General features: G+C 40.6%; 3 protein-coding genes across 4 annotated transcripts; all 3 read right to left on the bottom strand.

The window, feature by feature from the left end:
- Positions 1-1,379: 1,379 nt before the first annotated feature.
- On the bottom strand, positions 1,380-14,403 carry LOC128457618 (pterin-4-alpha-carbinolamine dehydratase 2). Its single transcript, XM_053442401.1, has 4 exons — positions 14,218-14,403; positions 13,021-13,152; positions 4,123-4,203; positions 1,380-1,647 (listed from the first exon to the last, which is right to left on the bottom strand). Exons 1-4 carry the CDS (start codon positions 14,338-14,340, stop codon positions 1,552-1,554), a joined length of 432 nt encoding a protein of 143 aa, XP_053298376.1. The 5' UTR covers positions 14,341-14,403; the 3' UTR covers positions 1,380-1,551.
- A 639-nt stretch (positions 14,404-15,042) lies between these two features.
- txndc15 (thioredoxin domain containing 15) lies at positions 15,043-18,500 on the bottom strand. Its single transcript, XM_053441422.1, has 6 exons — positions 18,286-18,500; positions 16,903-17,222; positions 16,420-16,557; positions 16,011-16,174; positions 15,470-15,600; positions 15,043-15,398 (listed from the first exon to the last, which is right to left on the bottom strand). The coding sequence occupies exons 1-6, from the start codon at positions 18,380-18,382 to the stop codon at positions 15,202-15,204; spliced, it is 1,047 nt and encodes a 348-aa protein (XP_053297397.1). The 5' UTR covers positions 18,383-18,500; the 3' UTR covers positions 15,043-15,201.
- Positions 18,501-18,838: 338 nt separating this feature from the next.
- On the bottom strand, positions 18,839-25,725 carry c15h5orf24 (chromosome 15 C5orf24 homolog). Of its 2 annotated transcripts, none has more exons than XM_053441475.1 (2): positions 25,486-25,725; positions 18,839-24,402 (listed from the first exon to the last, which is right to left on the bottom strand). In XM_053441475.1, the coding sequence occupies exon 2, from the start codon at positions 24,375-24,377 to the stop codon at positions 23,772-23,774; it is 606 nt and encodes a 201-aa protein (XP_053297450.1). In that variant the 5' UTR covers positions 24,378-24,402; positions 25,486-25,725; the 3' UTR covers positions 18,839-23,771. The 2 variants fall into 2 exon arrangements, with proteins under 2 accessions (XP_053297450.1, XP_053297451.1); XM_053441476.1 differs by having other exon boundaries at positions 18,839-24,391.
- Between the last annotated feature and the right edge of the window lie 213 nt (positions 25,726-25,938).

Here is a 25,938-nt window from a genome sequence, read left to right as displayed (position 1 = left end):
TGTAAAATCACTAAAGTTGATATTTGTATTTACTGGAAAGCACTAAACAGTGAAGCAGTGAAGTTTTGTCTTTTTTTCAGAGTAGCTGTGTACATCAGTGTTGTGCACTTGAAAACATATCAGATGCAAGTTATTCTTCGGATGAACGAACAGGGGCCCAAGTGCTCGCAAATAATCTATGCAATGTGATATATGTCCTATTTAAGACATGTGATCTATTGTGACCGACATGTATGTGGGCCTGGATGGCCTTCACTGTAAAACAAATGTGAAAATTATCTAATTTAAGTAAACACAGAGCATGCAACTCAAGATCCCTTGACACCTTAGGCTAAAGAGAAATGGGTAAACTGAATTTTGAGTTTCATGGGTTTGAAGTGAACTGAGATCCAATAATGTCGTCTGATACGCATTCGCTTTTCAACATGAGAAACCTAAATGTTTTATATCCTTTTACAGAAATCATGTAAAAACATAGAGTGAGCCACATGTAACACATTCATCCAACCAAGGTAGTAATTATGATTTTAGTTTATCTTTCCCCATAGGAGTGATCAGGATTTTGGTTAAGATAATTTCGGTTTGTAAATTATGATTTACTTTCAACTTACGATGAATTTGCTTTGGTATGTGGTGCATGTAGCAAACACAGCAAGTACAAAAATAGGGGGGAGTAAAACATATTAAGAAAGTGCAAAAAAACGATAAGAACCTTAAGTACAAGAGCAATACGTGAGAAAACGATACAATATAAATAAATATATAAATAAAAAGTAAGAAATGTATAAAGATATGTACCATAAAAAAATATTGTAAGAATTAAGGAGTAATTTGAAACTGCACTGTATAGTTTTTACACTTTGGTTTTTGAATCAATCATCACAGCGTCAGTGAGCTGTGGCTGCAGCTTCATATTTCCCATACACAAATGTGGGTGGTGAGAGAAACATACAGCGTGAACACAGTCCTACTGACTTGGCTTCCATTTCTCCCTTTCCTTTCCTTCTTACTGATCTTCTCCTGATGGCGATCCAGTCCGGAAAACACAGCAGCCCCATTCAACTCATCCCCCACCGAACCGTAAATCAAATAAATCCCCTTCCTACTGACTTTGACCCCTTCTTCATTCTGCTCCACTCTCCGGGGCCAGATGAGAACATGTGGTCTGGTGGAGGAGTGACAAGGAAAAGTATCTTCTGGATCGTCGGGACACTGTTTCTGCAGAGCAATTACACGTCCTAATTCCATGTGTGAAAATAAACACTGGTGAAAACAAGAAAACCACACGCTGACATACACAATGAAGGGAAATCTGCCAGAATCAGCAGTGATGGTGTAAGGTTTTCTACAAAGTCCATATAAATGAAAAAAAAACACTGTTTGATTTCGGTGAATTTTATTCTCATAGAAAACATAAAAAAATGATCTGTAAACATTATTTTCACAGATTCTATTTGAGAAAAGAATGGGTACTGAACATGAAGGAGATAATACATTTCTTAGCTGGGATTGAAAAATGAATTAAACTTTCAGATTGAAAGACAAAAAATATCACATTGAAAGGGAAATCTTGTCGATAAACTTGGCCATCTTGATGTCCCGTTTCGACAGTCCTCCACAGTCGTGCGTAGTCAGTGTAATCTGGACCTGTGAGGACAAGTCACCATTGTTTCACATCACAAAATCAGGTCAAAGATCAAGCAGCAAAAAAAAACAATGTTGTAATCACAGTTTGAATAAAAAATATGTTAGCATGTTAAGAAATTTTTTGGTAAAGAAAAGGGGACAATAGAAGCTGAATACTTGTTGTGTATACTGATATAGACCTATGAGTCTGAAAGTCCCCTTCCAGTGAAAATCAAGTTGTTAAACATGTTAACATGTCCCTCTTGTGAATGTTATAAGCTAAAATAAACTTTGCACGAACTCAGCAGTCAACTCCATGGCTGATTGGTTCCACCTCCAACACTGTAGATAACAATTGCCAGTCTGAAAAACTGTTTTAAACAGCAAGGGTTTTGTAATGTCACAGACATAAAAAACAAATCATGTAAAGTAGTGGGTGGAGCTCAGGAGCTGCAAAAGGCTCCCAAACTGCAGATGAGCTGTGAGGGTGGGGAGACGGGGAACAAGATACTCATAGATTCCGGTCATGAAATGATGAAGGAGGTCGCCGAGTTACAATTAAGCCCTTTTCATGACAAACCTTTTATATATGTAATTCTGAGGGTTTTAGAGAAGAGTAACATATTACTGAGAGGGAATTTTAGGTTCAGTCATTTGAAACCCTAAAGTAAATTTGCAATCCTTTGTCCTGGATCTGTCAGTTTATCCAGATCCGCTCCAGAGTTCGATGGAAAGGTCATGCCCCTGCCTGCCACTAAACAGGCACGCAGAAAGACAGCAAAGGAAACATAACCTCGTGGGCAGAGATAATAAGCTGCTCCTTTATGCTTTTATTCTCGCTTGTAAAAGCGTAGCTTGACAATATTTTCTGCCGGTGGTCGTAAATGTGCCTCGTATTTTTGTTGTTGACTTAAAAGCTTACTTTCACGGGCAGTTGGGTGTTGGAGGTAATTCTTGACTAACAGCAGTTTATGTAACAGCATGTACTGTGCAGCTTCTCCAGTCGACTCCACCTCTGCACTTAAAGGCACAGACGTGACATTCTTCTTCATTTCAGAAAGAAAGCGGAAAAACACACGTCTCCCCAAATGGAGAAATATTACAATGAGACTTGTGCCCCAAAAAGTGACATACATTACACTGCTGTTTTATTGGAATAGCTAAAACGATACACAATAGACCTGCAGTCATTTTCTCTTCTTGAAGATTATAATATTCTTCTTTAGTTGAAAGTGTTTCACAAACGTGCTGATTCAACTGTAATGTTTGATGCTTCAAATTTATGGTGTGTGTGTGGGAACTAAAACCTGGCAACCGGATATATATATTTGATAAATTCATATAAGTGATAGATTCAGTGAACCTCCAACTCCAACAAGATAGACGACGTGTCTCCACTTCCTCCCTCTATCGAGAAATGAAGCTAAACCATCTTGATCGGGGGACGGAGCCGCGGTATCAAAGTGCCGTCTATACACATACTTGACTAATCATGTGTCAGTTGTTATAGCATCAAATTACTAATTACAACCAAAGGTATATTTTAACTTTTTTGCTTGGTCCATGTCCCATCATCTAACTAGAAGGAGGTGGGGTCTATGACCGATGCTGCAGCCACCCACCGGGTCGTGTCGTCCATCTTTCTACACAGTCTGTGTTCACAACACATTCAGAAACATATGAGGGGATGTTTTTGGCTCCACCCACAGAGGTGCGACTCAGCCAATGGGGTGCAGCTTTGGCTCACAAAACAATTTTCTAACATTGACAGCCACAAAAACAGAACAGACTGGGATATTAGCAGTAGCTCAGTACACAGCATCTATTTTGTCAAGGCTGAAGCTCAGTCATTGTGGGATTTATGTGTAAGTGTCTGGTGGAAAGTGCTGTGGGGCCCAGAGACCTGTAGCACTGTGCTACAGCCACTTTAATAAAGAGTGGATTAGGAGCAGCATTCCTCTCAGAGCGGCCGGCTTCCACCACACAGTAACACAGTGGCTGCAGCCTAATGCTGAGAGATTTTCAGGGACTGGGTTTGTCATATCAACCATTACTTTATTTCGAAGGCAGAGAAAGTGAGTGAGTGTTTGGGCTGCGGGGGCTTCGTGGAGGGCTTGGTTCAGATATCTGCAAAGCTTTTCACAAGAAAAACGATGGGATTACAGTGTGAAGCTACTGTGTTTTCTTTTTTTCTGACAAATGAACTGTGTGTTTCAGGCTCTGTGTGCAGAGCTCTCTAGAACCAGTGCAGATTGTTTGACATGAACAAAAAATCTGACTTTATCCAGAGTTGACTGATCTTGATGTGTCTGTAATTTGTTATAAACCGAGCGCAGAGTTGTAAATATGGCCGTAACTCAAACATTCAGACATGATAACACTGTTTGATTTTACAAGCTACGATTTCTGTTATGGATACTACACACAAGCAGCACTGTGAGTGAAACCTCAATTACCAGAGTGTGACTCAAGCCATAATGTGGAAACAGTTATTACCTTATTATATACATTGAACCATTCTGGGTGATGGTTCATCTTCTCGGCCTGCAGAGCCACACGAGACATGAAGCCAAATGCCTGGACGGGAAGAAACAATCGACTGTCAATAGAAAACAAGTATCTTCTTACAAAAACTGCAAAGCTAACTCTGCAATATAATGCAATACAGTTCAACAGCACCAACATCACTATAAGTTCAAATCAGTAGTTAATTGTCATATGGGGAAATTAGATAATTTGTCATTAGCCATTTAATAAAAGTGTATTTATTACCTTTAAATGCTAAACAGGGGTTAACATAAACGGATGAACTGTAGCACAGACAGTTTCAATAGAAGTAGAGAGGAGTTCTCCTGCAGCGTCTGCAGGGTCAGTTCTGACCAGGCCCTTCGCTGTGTGTCTTCCCCCATTCTCTCTCCCCATGTCACACTTTACTGCCCTTTCAATGAAGGGGAAATGCCCCCCTGATAAAAAATAACAAAAAAACAATAATCTTTTTTTATTTTATTGGGAAAATACATTTATTTCTGAAAGAAACTCTGGATCCCCAAAACTTGAAATACTCAATCCACTGCAATTGCAGCTAGATCAAAAAATGTGTTGAAGTACTCAAGGTCTGAGTCAGTAAACTGAAGATGAAAGAGATTTAAACATCACCAGCAGCACCAGACTCACACACGCAGCCCAAGGAGCAACGCTGCCATCTGAGGCACAAGTAGAAAACAGTCCTGAATGCACATGTGTATATTACCAAGCAGGGAGCAGAGATCTTGCATGCACACACTCGTACACAACATGCACACTTCATATTTCAAGTTGGGCATGTGGCCCTCTCCAATCACAGGCCATCCAGGGAGTGATTATGGTTATTTTAATTATCTACAAAGGGAAGAGTGAAATCCCTCGTCATGCCCACTGTGAGGAGGAGAAAAAAAAACTGGTGGACCTATTTCAGAGCAATTTCCCACTGCAATCTCAATTAAGCCCCTAAATACTTCCTCCCTGCCTAATTAAATCAACTGAAACGCCATTGTTTACCGGCCGTGGCTGCAGCCCCGTCCACCACCTGACATGACAAAATAGAATTACTCTCACAGAGGAAATTGCGTTGAGCCTTTTTAGTGCATTGTAACCAATTTCTGAGACGTCCTGTCCGTTGGCCGTGCAGCGCGGCTCGTGTAACACGATCGGCAGCTCGATCAAATTGCTTATCAAGGAAACCGTCTCCCGATCAATTTAAGTAATTGGCATATTCCTGCAACTTGACCCCGCTGGCACCAATTTAGAGACTGAGGCGGTCTGCTTTTTCTCAACTCTCATAGGCTCTAATGGAGATGGTTAGGCAGCCTGTCATGTCAGGTGTTGTCCGAACATGTCCCCTCGCTCTTTCATGGTCGAGCTCGGGCTAATCTGCCGCTGAGAAACTTTGAGTGACAGGTAAAAGGATTCAGTGTGAAAACTTAATGGCTCATGCACATTGTCCAATTTCCCATTGATAAACTCCACCGTCCATTATTTGAGTTATTGCAGGGGGAGACATATTAGTTTCTGTGCCAAAAATAATCCAGAATTAGTTTCAAAGTAAGGCTGCTGTAACGAATATTTTCATAAATAACTATTTACAAAAAACAATCCTAGAACTTGAAAGGGCTCGATCGTATCAGTGACATTTACCACTTGAATCTTAACAGCCAGATTCCAACACGTGACAAATAAATTCATAAACATCAGACTCCAAAATATGATATTGTTGCTCTGTAACTCTTAAACTTAAATAAGTTCAACGCAAAAGGTGATAATGTGTCACTGTTGCCTTGCCTAATTTTGAGGATTTTGATTCGCCGTGCAAATGTTGAATGTTGATTGAGGCTCATAACTTTAAGAGAATATTTTTGCATTTCACTGGTTTCTGGACTCGATCACCATGTGTGAATAATGGACATCCTTCCCCCTTTAATACAGGGAGGATTCCTTATTTTGCCAACTGGGTCACTCCACTCTAAAGCAAAATTATCAAAATAACACAGTTGTAGATTCCCTGATATTATGACGGGCCTGTAACTGCAAACATCTGCAGTGACATCTGTGTGATGCATTTCCAAAACCTGGCAGAGGAAGGAACTTCTAGTCTGGACCAATAATTGGTCACTTCACTTCAGTTTTAATTCAAGAAGTATATTTTTCTTACAAAGCCAGCTCCGGGCACGATGAAGCTCGTCGATGATCAATAACAAATGTTGTATTAGCATCCAAATAAGTGTGTTTTTTATTTAAATTCTGAATCAATTGAGTGAATCAACCCCAACCGGAGCTTGTGCTCGCTATCCAAACTTCTGTTGCATTGCTGTTGTCACACTTTCCAGGCCTGCTTAGAACCACAGAGCGAAAAGTCCTCCTGGGGAGAAGGGAATGTGAAACAGAAGACGATAAGTTCAGTCTGTGTGCGACATGAACCCTGAGAAAGAACTTCTCGTTTCTCAAGAAGAAAAAAATGCACAGAAAGCCGTAATCTCCCTCGACAAGTGAATTGGAGTTGAATGTCCAAAAAGGCTGAAATACTGAAAAGGTCTGCAAAATGGTAACTCCTGTCACAGGTGGTGGTCCCTTGGGGGCAGTAAGCAGAGTAGCGGGAAACAATGCTGGTGCAGCGCCTGTCTGTCACCTGTGGGTCACCTCAACGCCCTCCACTTGGGCCAAACAGGAAAATAAAACCAACGCTCAACTCCCAGCTGAAGTCTTATGTCAACAGAGGTCAAGGACTCTCCTTCTCTGAGTGCTTTGTTTACCCTGTTTGTTTTGCACGGGGCCACACGTCTCGAGTCAACATGTCAGCCGGCCGGGCGACCCGCCATCCTCCCGGCCAGCCAGCAGCCATTCTTTCCAACTGGCCCAACAAGCTGTAGCTGTCAGAGTCAAATAATTTGACATGACAATATGCAGGCCCCCATCTCAAATAATCAGAAACACCCGAAGGCAGACCCTCCTCTATGCCCCTTTCCCCATGCGCCCGCTTTTGAGGAGTCATTTTGGTGCTATTACGGCATGATTGTCATACAACACTGGATGAGACAATTTGACGTCGGAGCAGAGTGGTGTTCTCTCTCCCATTGCGGCCGTGGGCTGGAATACAGGACTCAGTTTCAAACACATGTGTCTGTTATTTACAGATCGGTTTTCCACTGCTGCGCGGTCCAGGGGCTTAGAAACGCCTGCTCTGCCTTGCCAGGACTAAGTGCATGCAGATTGTGCCTACTCTGCTCGCCTCTGACAGACACACGTGCACGCGCTGATGCATGTACGAATGCACACATGCAAACCTCCCCGGCGTTGCACACAAGTATGCGCCGACACACAAGAAGACGAGCTGCTCTCCTCCATTACACACCGCCATGACTACCCGATGATTACCGTGCAAGCCCCATCATCACCCGCGTCAGCATCGGTCCGCTGGAAAACCTTTGCTCCTCTGCAGTGAAAGGCAAGAACGCTGTGAATTGCACGGTGGTGCTGGTGATGATGATGATGATGATGATGACCACACCTCTTAGGTCTCATTTCTCTCCTTACCCAAACACAAGCTTCCAGCTGGCCGGATAAGGCTGCCCGCTAAGTTGACATGTAACTTCAATATAGAATATCGAATAATGATGAAGTGAAGCTGCCAAGTGCTGAGGTTCTTTCATGTAGAGGCGAGGGCTCTGCTCGGCATGTGAAACATCATCGTCAGGTATTAATCTTCTCAAATTATCGTTCGTAAAGTGGAGAAACTCAGCGAAGAGCTTCAATTTGATACCCTGACAAAGATGATTCATACACCGCAACGACTCTTTAAGTGACTAATATCTTGTGTAACAAATGTTCACGCATGTCACCTCCTATTTATGTAAAGAGTGTCATGTAATGCTCAAGCATGGCGCTAAGGCGGACTAATGCAAACCGTGTCATTAACTGCAGGGTTTCCAGCCAGGGCTTAAAAAGACACTGGGCTCGTCAAAAGCGCAGCAGACGTCAGGGCCATCTTATCTTACCCAAGAACCGATAGCCAGATTATCTAACCAGCTCCACTCAGGCGCCACACCTCGCAGCTTCCCTCCAGCCATTTCCACGAGACGAAATGAATGCATGACGCCTACAGTTCCCAGGGAAAGTTCCCTTTTGGAGACAGGGGTGATAACTGAACACCACTGAGCTGGGTAACCAGCCTCACACAGTAAGGGATATGGTGAAAGCACTTGTGTAGGGACAGTGTGTTAGATCAGCCTAAATTGACATTCTGTGACAAATATTCATGTTTTTTGTTTTTTTATTGCAACCATTTAGAACATTGTCTTGTCAGAAAATGCCCAGTCTTCTGTATTGCCATTAGAATTATTACTTCTGTTACGGTGGAAAAGCCACTGAAACGGTTTATTACCAAACCAAAACTGTCAACTAGCAAAACATTTTGAGGGTTAGCAGCTCTTTAAAAACAAGTTGTCTCACCTCACCCATCACATAGTAGTATAGAAGGTTTGGCAAACTCTGGGAACAACGTACTTGAATCACTCAATTATATAGATGAATTAAACAATTAATTAAGTGGGAGCTGATTAGTTCCAATACTGATCAAATATAGATTTTCTGTAAGAGTATAATATTTATTAAAAATTCACAAGTGAAAACATGCTAATCATAGTAATTTTGGAGCTGTAGCCTGCAAAGGTTCACTTTTGTCATCATGGCAAATAGTATTGACATTAATTAACGAGGTGAACTCAGTGGATGATTTGTTCAAAATAGGATTAAAACTTATTGACCCATTGATTAATTGATCAAGTCAGCATTCATATCACTGTTTTCCAAAATCAAAAAGTCAAATTGATTTTAATTAACAGCTTTAACTATCTAAACCCACCATACAAGTCTAGATAGGTAATTTAACATGATATGAAACAGCAAATCTTCATGTTTGACACCTGACACTGATTTGAGTCTACTAATCACTTATCTGGAAAACTCAAATGAGCTCTTCATTGATGGACATCCTGAATCTCCTGTTTTAACCCATAAAACGTATCAATGCTCATTTGCCTGGTTGAAAAGTTTCTGATCTTCAGCAAAGGACAAAGGCACTGGAATGTCATCATTGTCAACCTCGGCTAACCCACCACAAAAGTTGAGCATGCACAGCTCACCTTCCCAAAACACACACACACACACACACACACATCTAACCCATTTCACTTAAATGTTTCCAACTCCATCCACTAAAACATAAAGCAGACCGTCGTCTGTAAACAGTTGTGACATAAATGTTGATGCGTAAACAATACCAGTGCCTGCCACTTTAAAAAAACAAAAACAGAATTTAAAGTATTAAAGACACACACATACACACACACACACACACACACACACACACACACACACACACACACACACACACACACACACACACACACACACACACACACACACACACACACACACACACACACACACACACACACACACACACACACACACACACACACACACACACACACACGTTTCCACATATAATTGAAGGTCTTCTCACTGACCAAAGGGAATCCAGAGAAAGGATTTCACCACTCAAACCTGATTAAATACACTGGACTTGACAAGGAAAAAAACTCACATTTACTCCTCAGACTGCTGCCACTAACGACGCACAGTGTACCCACACACCACAGATAAATGACTGTGCTGGTTACAACAGCATCATAACACTTTCCACTTGCTGTAATCAAAGAAAAATAAACTCAAAAAAAACCAAGCTGTCATGTTCCTTCTAAATTCATTTGCAGCTATGAGGTGGCTCAGAGCCTCAGATCCACTTCGATAGGCCGTCCCTGTGCATTGACATAGTTATGGGTACAGCTCTATCGCCCCCTAGAGACCAAAGGATGACGTGTCTCCTCTCAAAGAATGGGGATTTGTTATTCTCATTATAAACTCCCAGGGATCTGGTTTCCTCAAGCCCATCACTCGCAGATAAGTGGCGAATGGAAATCAGCCAGCATGTCCCTCCTCATCTCCATTCCCCTCGAATAAAAGCGCTTTTAAGAAGCGCCACGAGAAACCCGGCGAGAAAGTTTTTGAAAATGTTTCGGTGGGTGGTGGTGGCTGGAGAGAGAATAAAAGAGGGTGAAAAAGAAGGACAGACGGAGAGACAGACAGAGAGAGTTGCCAACATGTAAAATTAGAACAATGTGATCTCATTCTCCCAATAACATGGGGCACAGCATGGGAATGAGAGACAGACAAAGACGGAGAGACAGAGGTGGGGAGCGGAGGGTGGCAACGAGTAAGAAGAAGAAAAAAAACGAGAACATCTACCAGAAGGAATGATGGGGTTGTTAGTGGTTTGTGAGCCAGATGAAACATTTTAACCAATTTGATTGTTTGTGAAAGAAATCATTCTGATCGAAACCCCAATTGCTGCCAACTGGCCGCCTGGCGTGTGTCAGCGTAATGCTGCCTGACGTGTTGGGGTAAGAGGAGAGGCTTTAGAGCCAGGACGAGCAGATGGGGGAGGTCAGTGCTCGGCCCCCCAACTTCAAACACGGGGAAGTGTAAAAACAGACTATTTTAGGGGCTAAAACAACTAACGACAGGATTAGAGGAAGTCCGCTAAGTGGCCTTGAGATGTTGCAGTTTACGTCGCTCAAGTACAGTTGCTGCTGAGGCAAAATAGTGAGCTGCCTATCAGCGCTGTGCCAAAATACATTTCTTCAAGATTTTCTTTCATCCACAGAAGTGTCAGAATTGGTCTCAACTCACACACAAAGCCACAGAATCTATGTCACAGTTGAGAGGATATGATCTGACTTGTCCTGCTTTGATAAACTCCGTCCGTCTGCTATCCAGGAATTCTTGAGGTAGCTCCATTAGTTAGATGTTCCCCCCCCCCCCCCCCAAAAAAAGACTAATTTCACAAGAAACGCGTATCAAAAATACATATCCGTGGAAACAAGAAACTATGATAATATATTATCATCTCAGCTTTCAGTCATATCACACTTGGTAATTTGTGCACTTGGGTTACAACAACACAAGTTCCCTTCACAATGGAAAGCTCCAGGTACATATTAAACACAAACCTTGAGCTCAGAATATTTTAGAGAAATATTATAAGGATAGTGTTTTCTTCATTTATCAAACTGTAGTAAATGTGATACAAGCACTGAAGACCTGTTTCAAACATTTCCATCACATTTTCTCACAACTCATCAGGACCACAAAATGAATGAACAATCTGTTATACACTTCTAGGTGTATATTACATAACTGTGCATAGTTTTCTTTTTTTCTTTCTGAATTGTTTTGGCTTCTGATTAAAATAATTATGTTACAGTGTGCTTGTTAATAATAATCTAAATGCAAATATAACATCAAATGGAACAATTTCAGTTTTTTGTGTGTAAATATTGTCTGTTTGTTTACTTTGTTTAGGAGCCGACATGTGGTATGAAACTGTGATTTGTCTTTGTTAACTGCGGATTTCTATACTTGCATGTTGTGTCATTGTATGTCATGTAATCCAGTGTAGGATAAAACAGTCCAGTGTTGCGACATACAGTTAAAACATGAATTCATTTTTTTCAAAAACAAGTTAATAGGGATCAAAGAGTGAGAAACTTTTTTTTATATTCTCAGTATCGATATTTATTATAACTTTGGTCTACCTGTTCAACATTATTGAAAACTTTCAATCCAAGATATGATCAACTTTTTCAAAAACTTTGCCAATGCCAATTCCAGTTATTTACATTAGCACTAAAATAAATAAAAATTATTTGACTATTATAGTCACATGTAGTAGATGCAATAACACTTTCAATATAAAAAAATATTAAAAAAAGAGTTTCATTTGCGGTTTCCAACATGCTTTGTCTTAGTTTAGACCCAGATCATCCATTTTACTTTCACTACAACAGCCAGTAACAATGGAGGCTTCTCTCAAAAACATTTTTTTTTTTTCAATATTCATCAATGTTTCTATTTATAGGTAGGGACCAAAAAAAATTGAATCAAAAAGGAGCAAGTGAAAGCGGATAGGAACTCACTACACCTGCAACCAATCAGTGTATAAACAGATGAATTTGTTTGATTCCGATGTTTAGCAAGCTGGCCTGCATGCGGTGGTCTGCGTCCAGATCCCCATCAAACAAACCCCCAGCCAGCGTACGACAGCCCCCTGAAGACCACAGCAGATCACAGACACACACTGATTTCCACCACTGCAAACTGTACCAGCCGTCTGGAATAACACACTACAAACACTGAAGCAGATGTCAGCTGCCTGAGTGTGTGTTCTTTCTTTAAGAAGATATATAACCTACACAAACTTTACATGTGCAGTGATGGACATGATTTGTTGTCGCACTGCTGTGGAAGGATATTATTTTTACTTATATTATTCATTGGAAGAAACCAAAAGTCAGAATCACCAACAGCTAATCTCCATGTACCTGCCTACAATGACCCAGATGTGATCTCCGCCTGAAATCCAAGTTTTAACTAAAGTACTATTTTGAAACACTTGTTTGACCCTAACTACCCATCAACCCATGAACCCATTAAACGCGCTGCAGTGAGACTTAACAAAGCGAAATAATTTTCTCTTAAATAAAGGATGTCTGCATTATGGTTTATTATTGATTTCATTAATATATCTAACATCTGATTCATGACCTTTGCTGTTGTTATTAGCTTTTACCTTGTTAAATGGTGTACTTTCTTACTGATCAATACTAATTGTGAATTCCGAAACAAAAATCGAAGCTCTGAAGCCAAACAAAACCAAAAGCCGCGACAAAATAACCTTAATTTACAACAAATGTCAGAAAAGAAGCGCATCAACATATCAACAAGACTAACACACATACACACCTGATTAAAAGTTTTAAAGTGAAGCTCTTTGAAGATGGCATCTCGGTCCTCCACCACCATCCAGCCTGTGCCCCTGAGCTCCATCACCATGTCCTCCCGGTCTGTAGGGGAGAGCCAGTGGGCGTCCGACGACTGGAGACACAACAAACACACAGTGCAACTCTTTTACCTGTATAGCCCATATTAACAATTTACAACTTGGCCCCTGGTGCAACAAAAATGCAGAAACCTCAGGTGGAGTCCCAAGGGAGGGATCCTTCTCCCAGGACGGACAGACCGTGATAGATGGTGCATGTTAGAGAACACATCAACAATATTCACAATATTCATATAGTCTATCAATATTAGAAACATATGCATCGGTTTATCTGTATTAATTGCAAACACACAGACCTCTGGTTTAGTTTCATTTGTATAAGAGAATTTATTTAAATACCACAGGTTGAGAGTAAAGTTTGAACACATTACTGCAGCAGTTACCTGGATGTTACTTTTACTGCGTCCACACGGTGGCAGCAAACCACTAAAAACGAGTCACTCTGGCTTCACCATGAACTAAACAAACAAGTTATAACTTCTCCTGTGAACTCTCAATAAATCCTTATCAAAACCCAAACCAAACTCCATTACTCATTCTGATTCAATTTAATGTTGACCTGCTATTTGGCAAAATATCCGTACACAGCAATATGGATGTTTGCCTTGACGGACCTGTTGCAGGCAACGCTTCACTTCGGCACTGACACAATCTACACAACACACTCTATTCAAGATATTATAACAAAATAACATCACAGTTGAGCACTTAAAGAATAAGAGGAGTTCTTGAAGACAGAGTAATGGATTAATTAGTTCAAGTTGTATACATTTCGAGTTAATAACTTTCAGAAAGTTATATCTACAAAATAATTCTCGCCGAATTGAGCCATGTACACGATGTAACGGGAATACTCTATCAAATCTGCGACATGTCTGCGTCAGTTCACAGCTGCACGTGGAAACCTTTAATTTGAGTTTTTCCGAAGGGGGTTTGGCGTGTTTCACCCGTTTCCCCGCGCTGCGGCGGGTTCAGAGCCCCCGGGTCCGCGCGGTGCTCGGCTCGAGTCTCACCGTCGCACCTGTGTCGCTTCCAGCCTAGCGTGCGACGGTAAATATGCGTTTACAGGCGAAAGCTAACAGACGCTAACTGTCACTCACCATTTTGGACGCGCTGTTGCTGGAGGGAGGGGGCGGCAGCAGCAGACTGCGCAGCCCGGACAGGTGGTGACTGCCGCGGGACCATGAGCTGCCCGTCCTCAGGCTAAACATTAACCCGAACATAGTCCGCGCTTTGTCCGCTGTCCTCCTTCTGCCCCTCACCTCTGCTCTTCCTCTCACCCTGCGACTTAGCTGCTCAATCTACTGCCTGATTGAAATAACACCCTTTTTACCCGGGAGTCTGGTTGACCCACGAGTTTTTGTATGATTCATTCAGTAAGAATGGGAGCACTTTTAAACCGTTAACAGTTCACACTTGACCGAAAAAAAAACTCCAGCAGTGGGGTGGATGTGCCCCGACCGGTCGGGGAGGGCTTAAAGAGAGGAGAGTGGGAGAAGAGAAACCAGGCACAGTTTTGTAACCATCATAATTTATGGGCTGTTTATCCCTGAAACTCCAAGTGTTTTGTGGACTCAAACACTTGATATAATATCTAAATAATATTTATGTATTTTTTATTTAATAATAATAATTGCTAAGAAGCACCAGATCGGGAGATTCCTGCAGAAAAGCCTTAGTGCATAATTTCCCAAAGAAAAATCTAAAATGTTTTAGAATATTTTCCTCTTCTTTCTTTTCATTATTCATTGTCATTATTTTTTGGGGATATATGCTATAAACTGTAAAGGGGTTATTTATTTATTTTTAAGATCAGAGGCCTTCAGCAGCCTACCCTCAGTGTTATATTCTGTTCGGTTTATTTGTACTTTAGCATTATGGCTGAAAAGGTAATAAAGTGCGCAGAAGAGAAAAGTGACTCAACAAAAGGTAATCATTTTTTTATTATAAATCCAAATGGCTCAGTAAATTAGTTTTGACCAAAAAACACTTAAAATATCGACAAATTAGGTCATGATAAATAACACACTTAATTGTTGATCAAGTGATGTTTACATCTAGAGATTTGCAGTGCTTTTCCGTTTTCAGTCCTGATGCTCGTGCTCCTGTCCCGGTATCAGCCAGCGGATGCTGTCCGTTCTCAGGATGGCGTAAATAAAGAAGCCTGTGATGAAGAGGATGGAGAAGACCAGTAGCCAGTCGATGCTGCTCACAGGGACGCTGGGCAGGGGGCCCAGGCGGTCAGCGTCCGTCACGTTTCTGTCAGTGACCGATTCAAACCCTGGGACAGACGAGGTTTTTTAGATACAGCATACTTTATGTCTTTAAGGATAAGTCTTTTACCGTTCATACCTGTCTGGTTAGCAATGAATGAGGTGAGTGTCTCCAGCGTTCTATCAGTATGGTTGAAGCGAGCCATAGGTTTGGCCCCCTGGAACAAAAGAATGTTGGGCACAGCCACGGTCCCAAACCTTGTGGAGAGGCTGGTGGAAGATGGAGCGGGACAAGATAAAAGAAAGACAAATCTTGATTGTTTTAAAGATTCACCAGAGTTACTTATTTCAGGTCTAGTTTACAAAGTCCTCAATAGGATCTAAAGGAAATTATCTGTACAAAAGCAGAAAATTATGTACACAAAAAAATTAACACACAAGTAATCAGAGCAGGTGTTTTGTGAGGCGGGCCAGGATCTAACAGAGCGTTTCAGACAGAGGGAGCTCAGCAGAAATGCATGTGTATAAGACAAATAATGTGTATTTTTTAAATATTAGCATCTAAACTTATTGCAGTTAACCCCAAAATAAAAAATGATGAATTTGCATTGGAAAAAATACGAGTGCTTTAAAGTGGGTTTTTCACTTGGAGCAGCATGAAATGTTTATACACCAATTACCTGCTGTGTTGAGAGGCATCAAGTGCCAAGAAGTGCATGCCGGGAAAGACTCTGGGCAGGGCGTTGAAGTGAGGGGCCAGGCTGGCGGAGAACTGGCACCATGCGGTGAAGAACAGCACAACAGAGCATTCTGTGCTGTTCACATTCAGGTACTCCATCAGGTCCTGAGACAAATGAGGGGCAGGCAAACAGGTTGAGGGATGGGTTTCGATTTCTTCTCATGGGAGAAACAGGTATAGTAATCCACCTCTCTGACATTTTGAAAATCTGAGGGATATAAGGCTAACAATATTACAAAATATGAGTTTATATATATATATATATATATAAGAAATGAAGGAAACTGCAATTAAACCTGTTGTGTTAATGGCAACCCAACAAGTGAACCTCAAGAGAGCCGCATAAATACCTGTGAAACGTTGAGGACATGCACAGCAAAACTATCCATTTCTGTGATGTTCCTCTTATCGCAATTCACTTTGTACGTCTTGGCCGTTTCTGTGGTGTTCTGCTCCTCGGAGATTGCGTGCACTATGTCAAGGGTGACCTGGAGGGAAACAACCAGGAATAAGTCAAATGCTGGGAACCATCACTTTACTATGTATATTTTATCTTGCCTGAGGCCAGCAGACTGTGCTCTGAATAACATTTGAAATCAAAACCAGTACAAAGCTTTAAGGGGTACTTAGACACCCTGTCTCTTATGCACTTATTCTAAGAACTATTTTTTGTATTTTGCTGTGTCTCATAAATCACTTAATCAGAAACAAAATACTGAAATCAAAAATGTGCTAATCACCAGCCTTTTGGAGAAGGTGCTTACTCCCACTACACATTTCTTTTGCAATTTCCAAAACTTAGAATCACATCTCTTCTTCTTCAAGACACCAACCTGCTGTGACGGTTCGGTGCCCATCTCCTCCAGTGACGCTCCTTTAGCTGCCGCAGCAGACGAAGCGCACTGGGCACTGACCTCGTCACAAGGCGGAGAGAAACCTGACTGGAAGTCTTTTACATTTTTGGGGAAAAGGGACTCGATGTCAGACGGATTGATGGGGGCTTCAGTGCCCATCACAGCATCTGCAATCTCAGCTGTCTTGAACTGCCTCTTCGGCAGAGTTTCCAGGTCTTCTGATTCAACAAACTTGGGGCTGTTCTCCAAGTCAGAAGCAGCCTCCTCTGACAGCGTGAGCGCCAGTGCCTCATCAATATCTGAAAAAATAATATTATGATTAATAAGCTCAGTACACAAGACTTTCTCTCTTTGCTGTTCTGTCTGTAAGCCTTACCTCAAATAACAGTCATCATTTATCTGCCATAAACTTTACTTTATCTCTCAATTGCTGAGTAACCTAAATGTCCAGATTATTTCTATTTGAGGCAAGTATTCCACATTTGGAAAGTGAGCTGAAAATGATCTAGCCGAATTCCAGGCCAATACTGTATCTGATTCAAATAGAAGTGAAAATAAATATCACTTGAGTCTGTGATCTGCAGACTTCAACTCATTTAATCAATTAGTTATTTGGATTATAAAATATCATAAAATTGACAAAGTGGCTCCTTCAAATTTCATATTTTATTTCATCATCTGTCTACAAAATAAAACAGATAATCCTCAAACTGAAGCCTCAGGAACAGCCAGAGATGAGTATCGTTTCCACTGATCTATTTAGGTGTTATAAACAGGGTTACGGAGGAAGTTAGGTTCGGGTTGAGGTAACTTTAACACACTTTGCTTTCCCCAGAATCTGCACTCAAGTGGTGGAATAACAGCAACAAAAGAACCAAGCACATATTGGAAAAAATGACCTAAAACTGTGGTGGATTGATTGTCAGTCCATCATTAAGTGAATATCATCTTATTGAGTTGACTCTAAAACTAATACAGTCTACAATAACAGCCCTGCAATGACTGATAACTTCAGGAAGGTTTCACTTCTCACTATCTGTTGTAACTATTCAGTTTTACCGACAGATTTGATAGAGCTGATAAATAAGTACTTTTTCAGCTGCTGTTCAGTTAACATGGTCGTACTAAAATGTCCTGAACTCACTTATACCTCTTCCTTACACAAATGTTATTGTTGGATCGTGTATCACTAGCTTTTCCTAAATATATTCATAACGATCATTAGCGTTGATCCGCAGCGGGTTATGAAGATGGTCAAATGTTTGAACATTATATTCCACATATATGATATTCGAAATAAACTGTAGTTATAAGTAGTGTTGTGCTAGCTCTGTTTAGCTAGCAGGCGGCTGGGTCTCTTACCTTGGGCTGTCACCGACGAAAACCTAAAAACACCAGAATGATAACTTATAAATAATAAAACGCACGAAATGTAAAGGCTGTTCAAAACCCCCGTCATAGCTTCAAGCCGTGTGCAGTTACACCTAAAGATAAACGGTTATCGTGACATGCTGTTGTTACTTCATGTTCTGCAGCTTGTAGGAACTAAGGTAATGTGATGTAGCAGTCCGGAACAAAATAAACATCCCACTTCCGGGTAGAGCGGAAGTCGTTTTACCCCATCAAAATATCAGTATGTTCAGGATTTGTGGTTTATGTCGCCAGTGTTTTTATTCAGTTTCTGTATGTGTTATTTTAAAGTCATATTTTATATTATATATATATATATATTGTAATATTTATATTTATTTTTGTAATTTTGTATTTTTCACGTTTATAAATGTCCTTGTTTTGATCAGCTATTGTGTGGTGTAGGGTTAGGGTTTGTGCCTGATGTAATGTGTAGAATTTGTGAGTTAATAAAGTTTTTATCTTTCTCCGTGGACAACAATTCAAGAAACGTTTTACCTTCAGATTTATTACACAACTTTTGAGCATTCCACAGTAATCATGCAGGAATAAAGTAGGAATGATACAAAGCTTCACAGGCCTCTCCAGTCACACACTTGGAATAACTGAGCTTCACATCTTCTCCAACCAAAACCCACTCAAAATAATATTTTAAGATAAGGGACCAGGTCAGGATTTTACACTGAAAGGTGGTGTGAGAAAAAATATTCACTCAAAAAGTAAGAGTGCTGATTGAACTTGGAATATTATCGCTACAAATGACAAGAAGGTGAATAAATCAACCTCTTTACTGAGTCTGTTTTTCATTAATCCACCTTCAATAATCATCTTTCAATCAGGGTCCAGGTCCGGAATGTCAGTGCACTCCACCCAATGAACAAATACAAAAACAGGGAAAACATTTTTTCAGCAGCATAAAATTGTAACACCTTGTCCACACCTTTGACAAATTATTTTAGATATGAACTTACCAGTGAAACAGATAAAGACCCAGAGAGTGATTCAAGGTTAAACCTTACTGGCCAATACATCAGTCACGACACTGGCCTCGTACCCCCGTCTTTAACTTTCATACTTTAGTCTATGATCACCTCACATGTCTGTGATACTATGACACCAAATCCATGTGTTATTCAGGTGTTCATGTGATGAAGAAGTCCTGCTTTAATTCTTATCGAAATCTGACATCAGCCATTTCTAGTCCTATAGTCTGAACAATCTATTTTCACTTCAAGCACTTTGATGCTGATCAGATGAGCGTTCAAAAGTCCCACTTTCCCTGACATAACCATAAACCAACATTTACAGATTAATTTACAGGTTTTCCTTCATCGAGCTGAAGCGTGTTATGTTTTTTAAATCAATTTTCTCAACTACACGAACATCAACCAAGACTGATCTGAAAAAAAAATTGTAGAATAATAACCTGATATTACCTGAGTGATTACAATCAACAACAAAAAAAATATCCCCCTAACTCAGAGAGAGCCAAACAGCTTTTCTGTTCTGGAACGATGTTCTGTTCTAGATAATGAAAACATGATTCACAATAACATAATAATAAATAATAATAAATAAAAAAAAATCAAGATTTACAATGTAACCTTGCAATCTGATAATCAGACTGGAGGGACACTTTGATTGACTGAATCTGATACAAGGACAGAGGACAAGGCTACAATCTCAATGGGACATCACTGAGGAGGAGGGGGGTACAGTTTTCAAATTTGTGGTATTCAATTAATGTAAATGTTAATTATTTTCACCAAACTCCATCATAAACAAGATCAAGACCTTCATGAGCCTTTGCAGGAAGCTGTGGAGCAGCCTCCAACAAAGTAAGCACCAGGTCAGAAGTCAATAGAGCTGTAGCTGCTGCAGCAACAGTGGATAAAGTCTATGGTAGAAACCCAGTTAGCCAAGAATAAGGACAAAAAGTCAAACATGTTTCAGCTTTTCAGTGAGAAATGCTCATCAGGTTTCAGGAGCGACTACAACAGAGGGAGATGACTGAGACAGACAGAATACCTTTTTCACAGCAGACAAGTCTCAAAGTGTAACAAACAACATTGATGATCTATTCAAGTGTCAAGATGTCAGCCTGCACAATACCGATTAGCTAAATAGAATCAAACCATCATTAACTTTATTATCTATAGCCTGCATGTACCTTTCGATCTCTATCTAAATATCTGCTGTGAAAAAGGCAGATGTAATTAACAGTGCATCCAACCAGCATTTTGATCCTATTACTCTTAATGTGTGAATCTAAAAACTATAAAACAAAAAAACACTTAAACTGTAAAAGAAGACACAAACCTCAGGATTATGCGACCGGCCGGCATCACTTCAGCCATAACCTCAACAAGAAATGTTCAGTCCAACATCAAACACGTGGCTACATATGAAATCTATGAAAAGAGACCTTTTTTTCCAACGCAGAATTAAAACAAGGACCTAACTTTATATCGTCAATGTGTTGAAATTTACAATCCTCCCAATCGACTATCCATGAAACAATTACACCTGCGTGTTTCGAGGCTTTAGACGCAGTGATTACTCAAAGCTTTTTGCATTAATCAAAACAATCGTACCATCTTTCATGGGACAGAGCTTTTCTCATTTACATTTTATACAGAAGTTTTCATGCTCAGGTTACTTTGTGAGACATTGGATTATTTTCTTCTATCAAATAAAGTTAGTTAACATCATATTCTTTGGTAGAGGGTGGAGAGAGTGTTTGTATTTGACGTTTCAATCACCTCTGTTAACACAAACACACGTCAACTAAACCAGTGAGAAAAGGTCTTGTACAACAGTATCAAAATACAACAATAATAAAAAGTGATAGTATCAAAGTTTACACAGTACAATATACATACGACAGGTTATTGCACCAAATTAAATAAATGTCTCCACTTTCTTAAACTGAATTCCCAACATATGAATTATACCAATGTTTGTTCTTCAGGCAAATTGTAAGATCAAACTCCCGAACAGAAACCGACACAGTGGCAAATAGTTTAGATCAAAATCATGTTTGACTACATGTGAATGACTGTATTTACGATTCAATGAACATGCTGTGAAATACCTGTGAACAGTAAACCAATCAAACTAGTCCATTTCTTAATTTCTGCCTGAATTTCAGACAAACATCAGCTTCTGATTCAAGTGCTATACGAGGCTATGATTGTGTACTTTATATTGTAGATACCTAATTAAACAATTTTTATATGAATTTGACCCTTAAATTATATATTTCTATAAAAACTGGACAGATTGATTAAAACAATTGATACAATTATTTTACGAGCAACTATGTAAAGTAAAAAACTGATTAAGACACTAAGACATCAATCTGTACTTGCCAAATTCTTAAACCTTTGAGTCTTGTTTTCCTGTTCCTGATAATTATGAGTTTTGGCTTGTCGTTCTGGAAAAACAACGCCCCCTGTCTGCAGATATCTCATGGAAATTCAAACTGGCAGCTCACATTGTAAAAACGCAGAATATAAACCAGCTCAGAGAGCTTTCTCAGCAATGGGGTCATTTGTTCACAATAATATCCTCTGCACTAATTTAATAAATCCAAACATGTGTCATGTGAGTATCAAATAAATAATAATAATAATAAATGTTTCTTCCTTTAGGATATTTTGTGTAAAATCGCTGAACAACTATAAGACAACTTCCATGTTAATCATTGTCGTTGACATGTTCCTGTGACAAAGCTGATTCTGTTAAAAAATTTGGGACAAATAATAATCAATATGAATGTAGCACAAGTGATTAAATCTTTGGGTGACGACTTTCCATACAAGACAAAATTACAAAGCATCCACTCTGTGTAAAGCAATGTGCATTTAACGTCACAAAGTCAACACTGACCTTATTATGCTGTTTTCTGTTGTGTAAGTTAAGACTTTACAAAACAGGAAGTCCAAATTTAGTAAGATTGGATTGACAACCACAAAATAAATATTTTTAGAAATGTTGCCAATAGACAATTTAGAACGTAATAAATATTAAATGACCAAAAATCATCAGTTATTTAAAGTTGAGACTGAACATATTATAGATTTTTACTCTCGATTACTTCCTCACTGAGACGATATGACATGATATTTTATGTATATTGAACTGAGTACACTTTTAGTTTTGCTGCTTTGGGTTGAAACCAATTCCAGCACAGATGCTTTTGAGAAATATGATTTTTTATTATAAAAATGTGAAATTTTGGTTTGTGTAGCAGCACCTAGTCCTTGGTAAGGAGACAAGTGCACTCCAGATAGAACAGTCCTAACAAGAGTCCACTGACAAATCCTCATTTCAACTGTGAGTCCACCAGTGAGTCTGGGGCTTCGAACATCTGCGCCAAAGAGGAAATATGACATATTTTACTATTGTGAAGAGCGATCAAGAAACAAACAGGAAATATCAACACTGTTCATTCACAAATACACAAAAAACAACTTTTCCAGGGTGACTAATGAGCAGATGAGGCAACCATAGGGCACATCATCTCATCTTTGCAGGTTGTATTAAAAAGCAGGACGTCTCTGCATTTTTTGCTTTATACTTTTGAGTGAAAAAGATAGTACTGACTTGGATTTTATACAAGAATCTGTGACTTTGAGAAGATTTGCATGCAAGTAACATGAAGACATTTAGTGGCTTGACCTTTAGAGAGTGAACAGTGATGAGTGAGTTTATTAACAGGAGTATTTTTCTGGGTGTTAAGTTTGAGTGGAAAAGGTTGTATTAACTAGACTTCAGTTTTAAGTGTGTGATTATCTATTGCCATTTTACAAATATGACACAATGGTCAATTAAAGACTGTAAAAACGACATTGCTGCTTGTCCCCCTTCTTAATTATTTCCTATTGTTTGATTAAACAGAAAGAAAAAATGCGACGGTCCATCACGACCTGATATGATATTTAAACTCTAGTATGACGATAACTTAAAGTCCATCAGTCCTTGTTTTGTGCTGTAAACATCTCAGAAAGGTTCACACACTTGTGGCTGCAATAAACATTTTAAAATGGATACTTCAACTATCTGTTGATGTTAAAATGAAAAATAAATAAGAAATGAATTACCACCACAGTTGTTACTAAGTTAAAAGCACCTTGCTCTGTGAACATCAGGAGTTCTCTCCCCCCCCCCCCCCCCCCCCGATGACAGAAACAGTGTAGAGTAGTTAAACCTTCCACAGGTTATAGATCTCCAGATGTAGCACTGTAAAAGTAACAGTGTTATATCAAGTGGCAGGCACACAGATGACACCAACACCAGTCATAGAAAATCATCTCGTCTCAGTCACAGCAGACTGGAAAAGATTACAGTCACCCACTCCCCCAAACACCTGCAAGGAAACCTGTACACGTGCATCACTTATTCCACTTATGGGGGGGGGAGCAGAAACAGAGCCTTCACACGTTTGTCGTCTTCTCTTTGCAGGAGGGTTCACAGAGAAGTTCTTTGTGTGCCAGCGGATAGGGGAAAGCCGCTCCGCTGCAGGTGCTACCGTAAGCCAGTTTGTTGAGGCGAGAGAAGCCCTTGATGCTGCCGGGGGGCCGACCGGGGCTGACCTTGTACCCCGCCGCTCTGGTCGTACCCAGTGGCCTCCCTGGGCTCGTCTTGAAACCAGCAGCTCTGGTGGTGCCAAGTGGTCGACCAGTGCTGGTTCTGTATCCGGCCAGCTTGGTGGTTCCCAAAGGCCTCCCGCGCCTGCCCGTCTTCCCCGCAGCCTTGCTCTTCTTCTTGGCATCGTCTGGTGCTTGATCAGAGCTTTTAATGCCTGGTATCTTACCCTCGAGCACTTCCTGTCGCTGGCACACCATGGGCTTGTGGCTCAGGGCGGGTAAGACCATGGGCGTCAGGGTCATCTGAAGGGACGACGACGAGGGAGGAGGGTAGAACTTGTTGGACTGGGAGGCGCACAGGTCGAAGTGGGAGGCGGGGTGGTGGCCGTCCTCCGCGAGGCACGAGGGCCGGCTGCTCATGCAGAAGTCACTGCTGGTCACCTGGCGCATCATCTTCTGCTGGGAAGCTGAAATCAGACTGTAAATGTGCTATTATTACACATCTCAAGGACTCACATCTTTGTGTAGACTCAGTGCTGTTGTGTGGGTTCCCCAATGGTGAAAATCTAAGTTAACTGAAGTCAACAAAGTATGAAACATCCTCAATCTGCAATAGAACATGCAGACAGCAGCATTTTGCATAGAAAATAAAAATGTAATGTCCCGAGTCTGAGACCTAAATGGTTCCAGTGTTGTCTAAAGAAAGTCTGCTAGTGTTTTGCTTTGTTGCTGAAAATTGCTTCCCTGAATCTCCTGCCTTCAATTCACTCTCACTTTACTGTGCCAGGCAGTGTTTTAGTATGTTTTCGCCCCTGTCCGTTTCTTGATTGGTTTGTATGTATATTTTTAAGGGCAGGGCGTGTTTAGCAACTTCCCAAGCACGTTTACGGAACTGATAACTATGAGTGTGTGCGATTTGGTGCAGCTTGATTGAGTTTCAGGGCTGTTGGCAGTATCAGTCAATGTGCTCTACAGAGGTACCATTGTCCCTCTTGTATTTGTGCTTCAATGCTGTGTGAGCCTCAAATTGCTTCTAACGGTTTCCTATTGTTTTGCATTCAATTCTTCATGTTTAACTTGTGTGTTTTGAAATGCCCCATTTAGGTAAGGTTCCTTATCAATAAAAGAATAAAAAGCTGAAATTCCAAAATCTGCCAACACACAAAAGCTGTTTTGACTAAAACCCAATATACATTACACAATACAGTGCTGTTAAGAAATGTGAAATCGTTTTTTAAAACCAAAGTCAGAGTGTTGATGTTGATCAGAGGATGAAGGGAGGAGGTGTGGACTTTAACACACACACACACACACACAAACACACTGTCTGTCTGTCTGTAGTACTCGACAATAAACAGACAAACACAGACACGAACATGTACACACGCACGCACGCACGCACACCTCCTGCCCTGCATGTCACTTCACCTCCTGTGAAACATTAGAACGTAAAAGCTGCCGCCGGCCTGAATTTATATAAAAAAACACATTAGGAAACACATGGATCATTCATCACCACCACAGGATGTCTGCAGACGTGTTCGCAGGGAGGTGACTGTACCTTGATTGTTCGCAGATCTGGGAGCAGAAAGGGTTAAAGAGAAAAATGATCTTTCATCCCTCAAAGCGTGAGTGGATCCATTTTCCCTCAAAAATCTTCCTCCTCTCTCCGCAGGACGTGGGTCACACAACGTGTAGAGCCGGGTCGCCTCAGTCTGAAGAAGGTGAAGAGGAGAGACGGTGCAGAGAGATGAAGGTTTTTATTTCCCAGCTCCAGAGGTTTGGATAAGAAACGCAGCCATTTTCCATTAAAAATTAATAAGACGGAGGAGCGCAGTCTGCGCATGCGCACAGCAGGGTTTTTTCCTCCTTACCCTCTCGAAGCAGCTGTTGTCACTCCGACAGCCACTGTGCTGAACATCTGCATCCATCAAACTGCTCCAATCCAACTAACACTGCTTTCTGAAAAGGGATTATTGTTCCTAGGCTGAGATATAATCCAGCTGCACTGCTC

Source organism: Pleuronectes platessa, chromosome 15 (genome assembly GCF_947347685.1).
Source record: "Pleuronectes platessa chromosome 15, fPlePla1.1, whole genome shotgun sequence".
NCBI classification, from domain to species: domain Eukaryota; kingdom Metazoa; phylum Chordata; class Actinopteri; order Pleuronectiformes; family Pleuronectidae; genus Pleuronectes; species Pleuronectes platessa.
The sequence above is the reverse complement of the archived record's forward strand: the minus strand, read 5'-3'. Positions and strand labels throughout refer to the sequence as shown.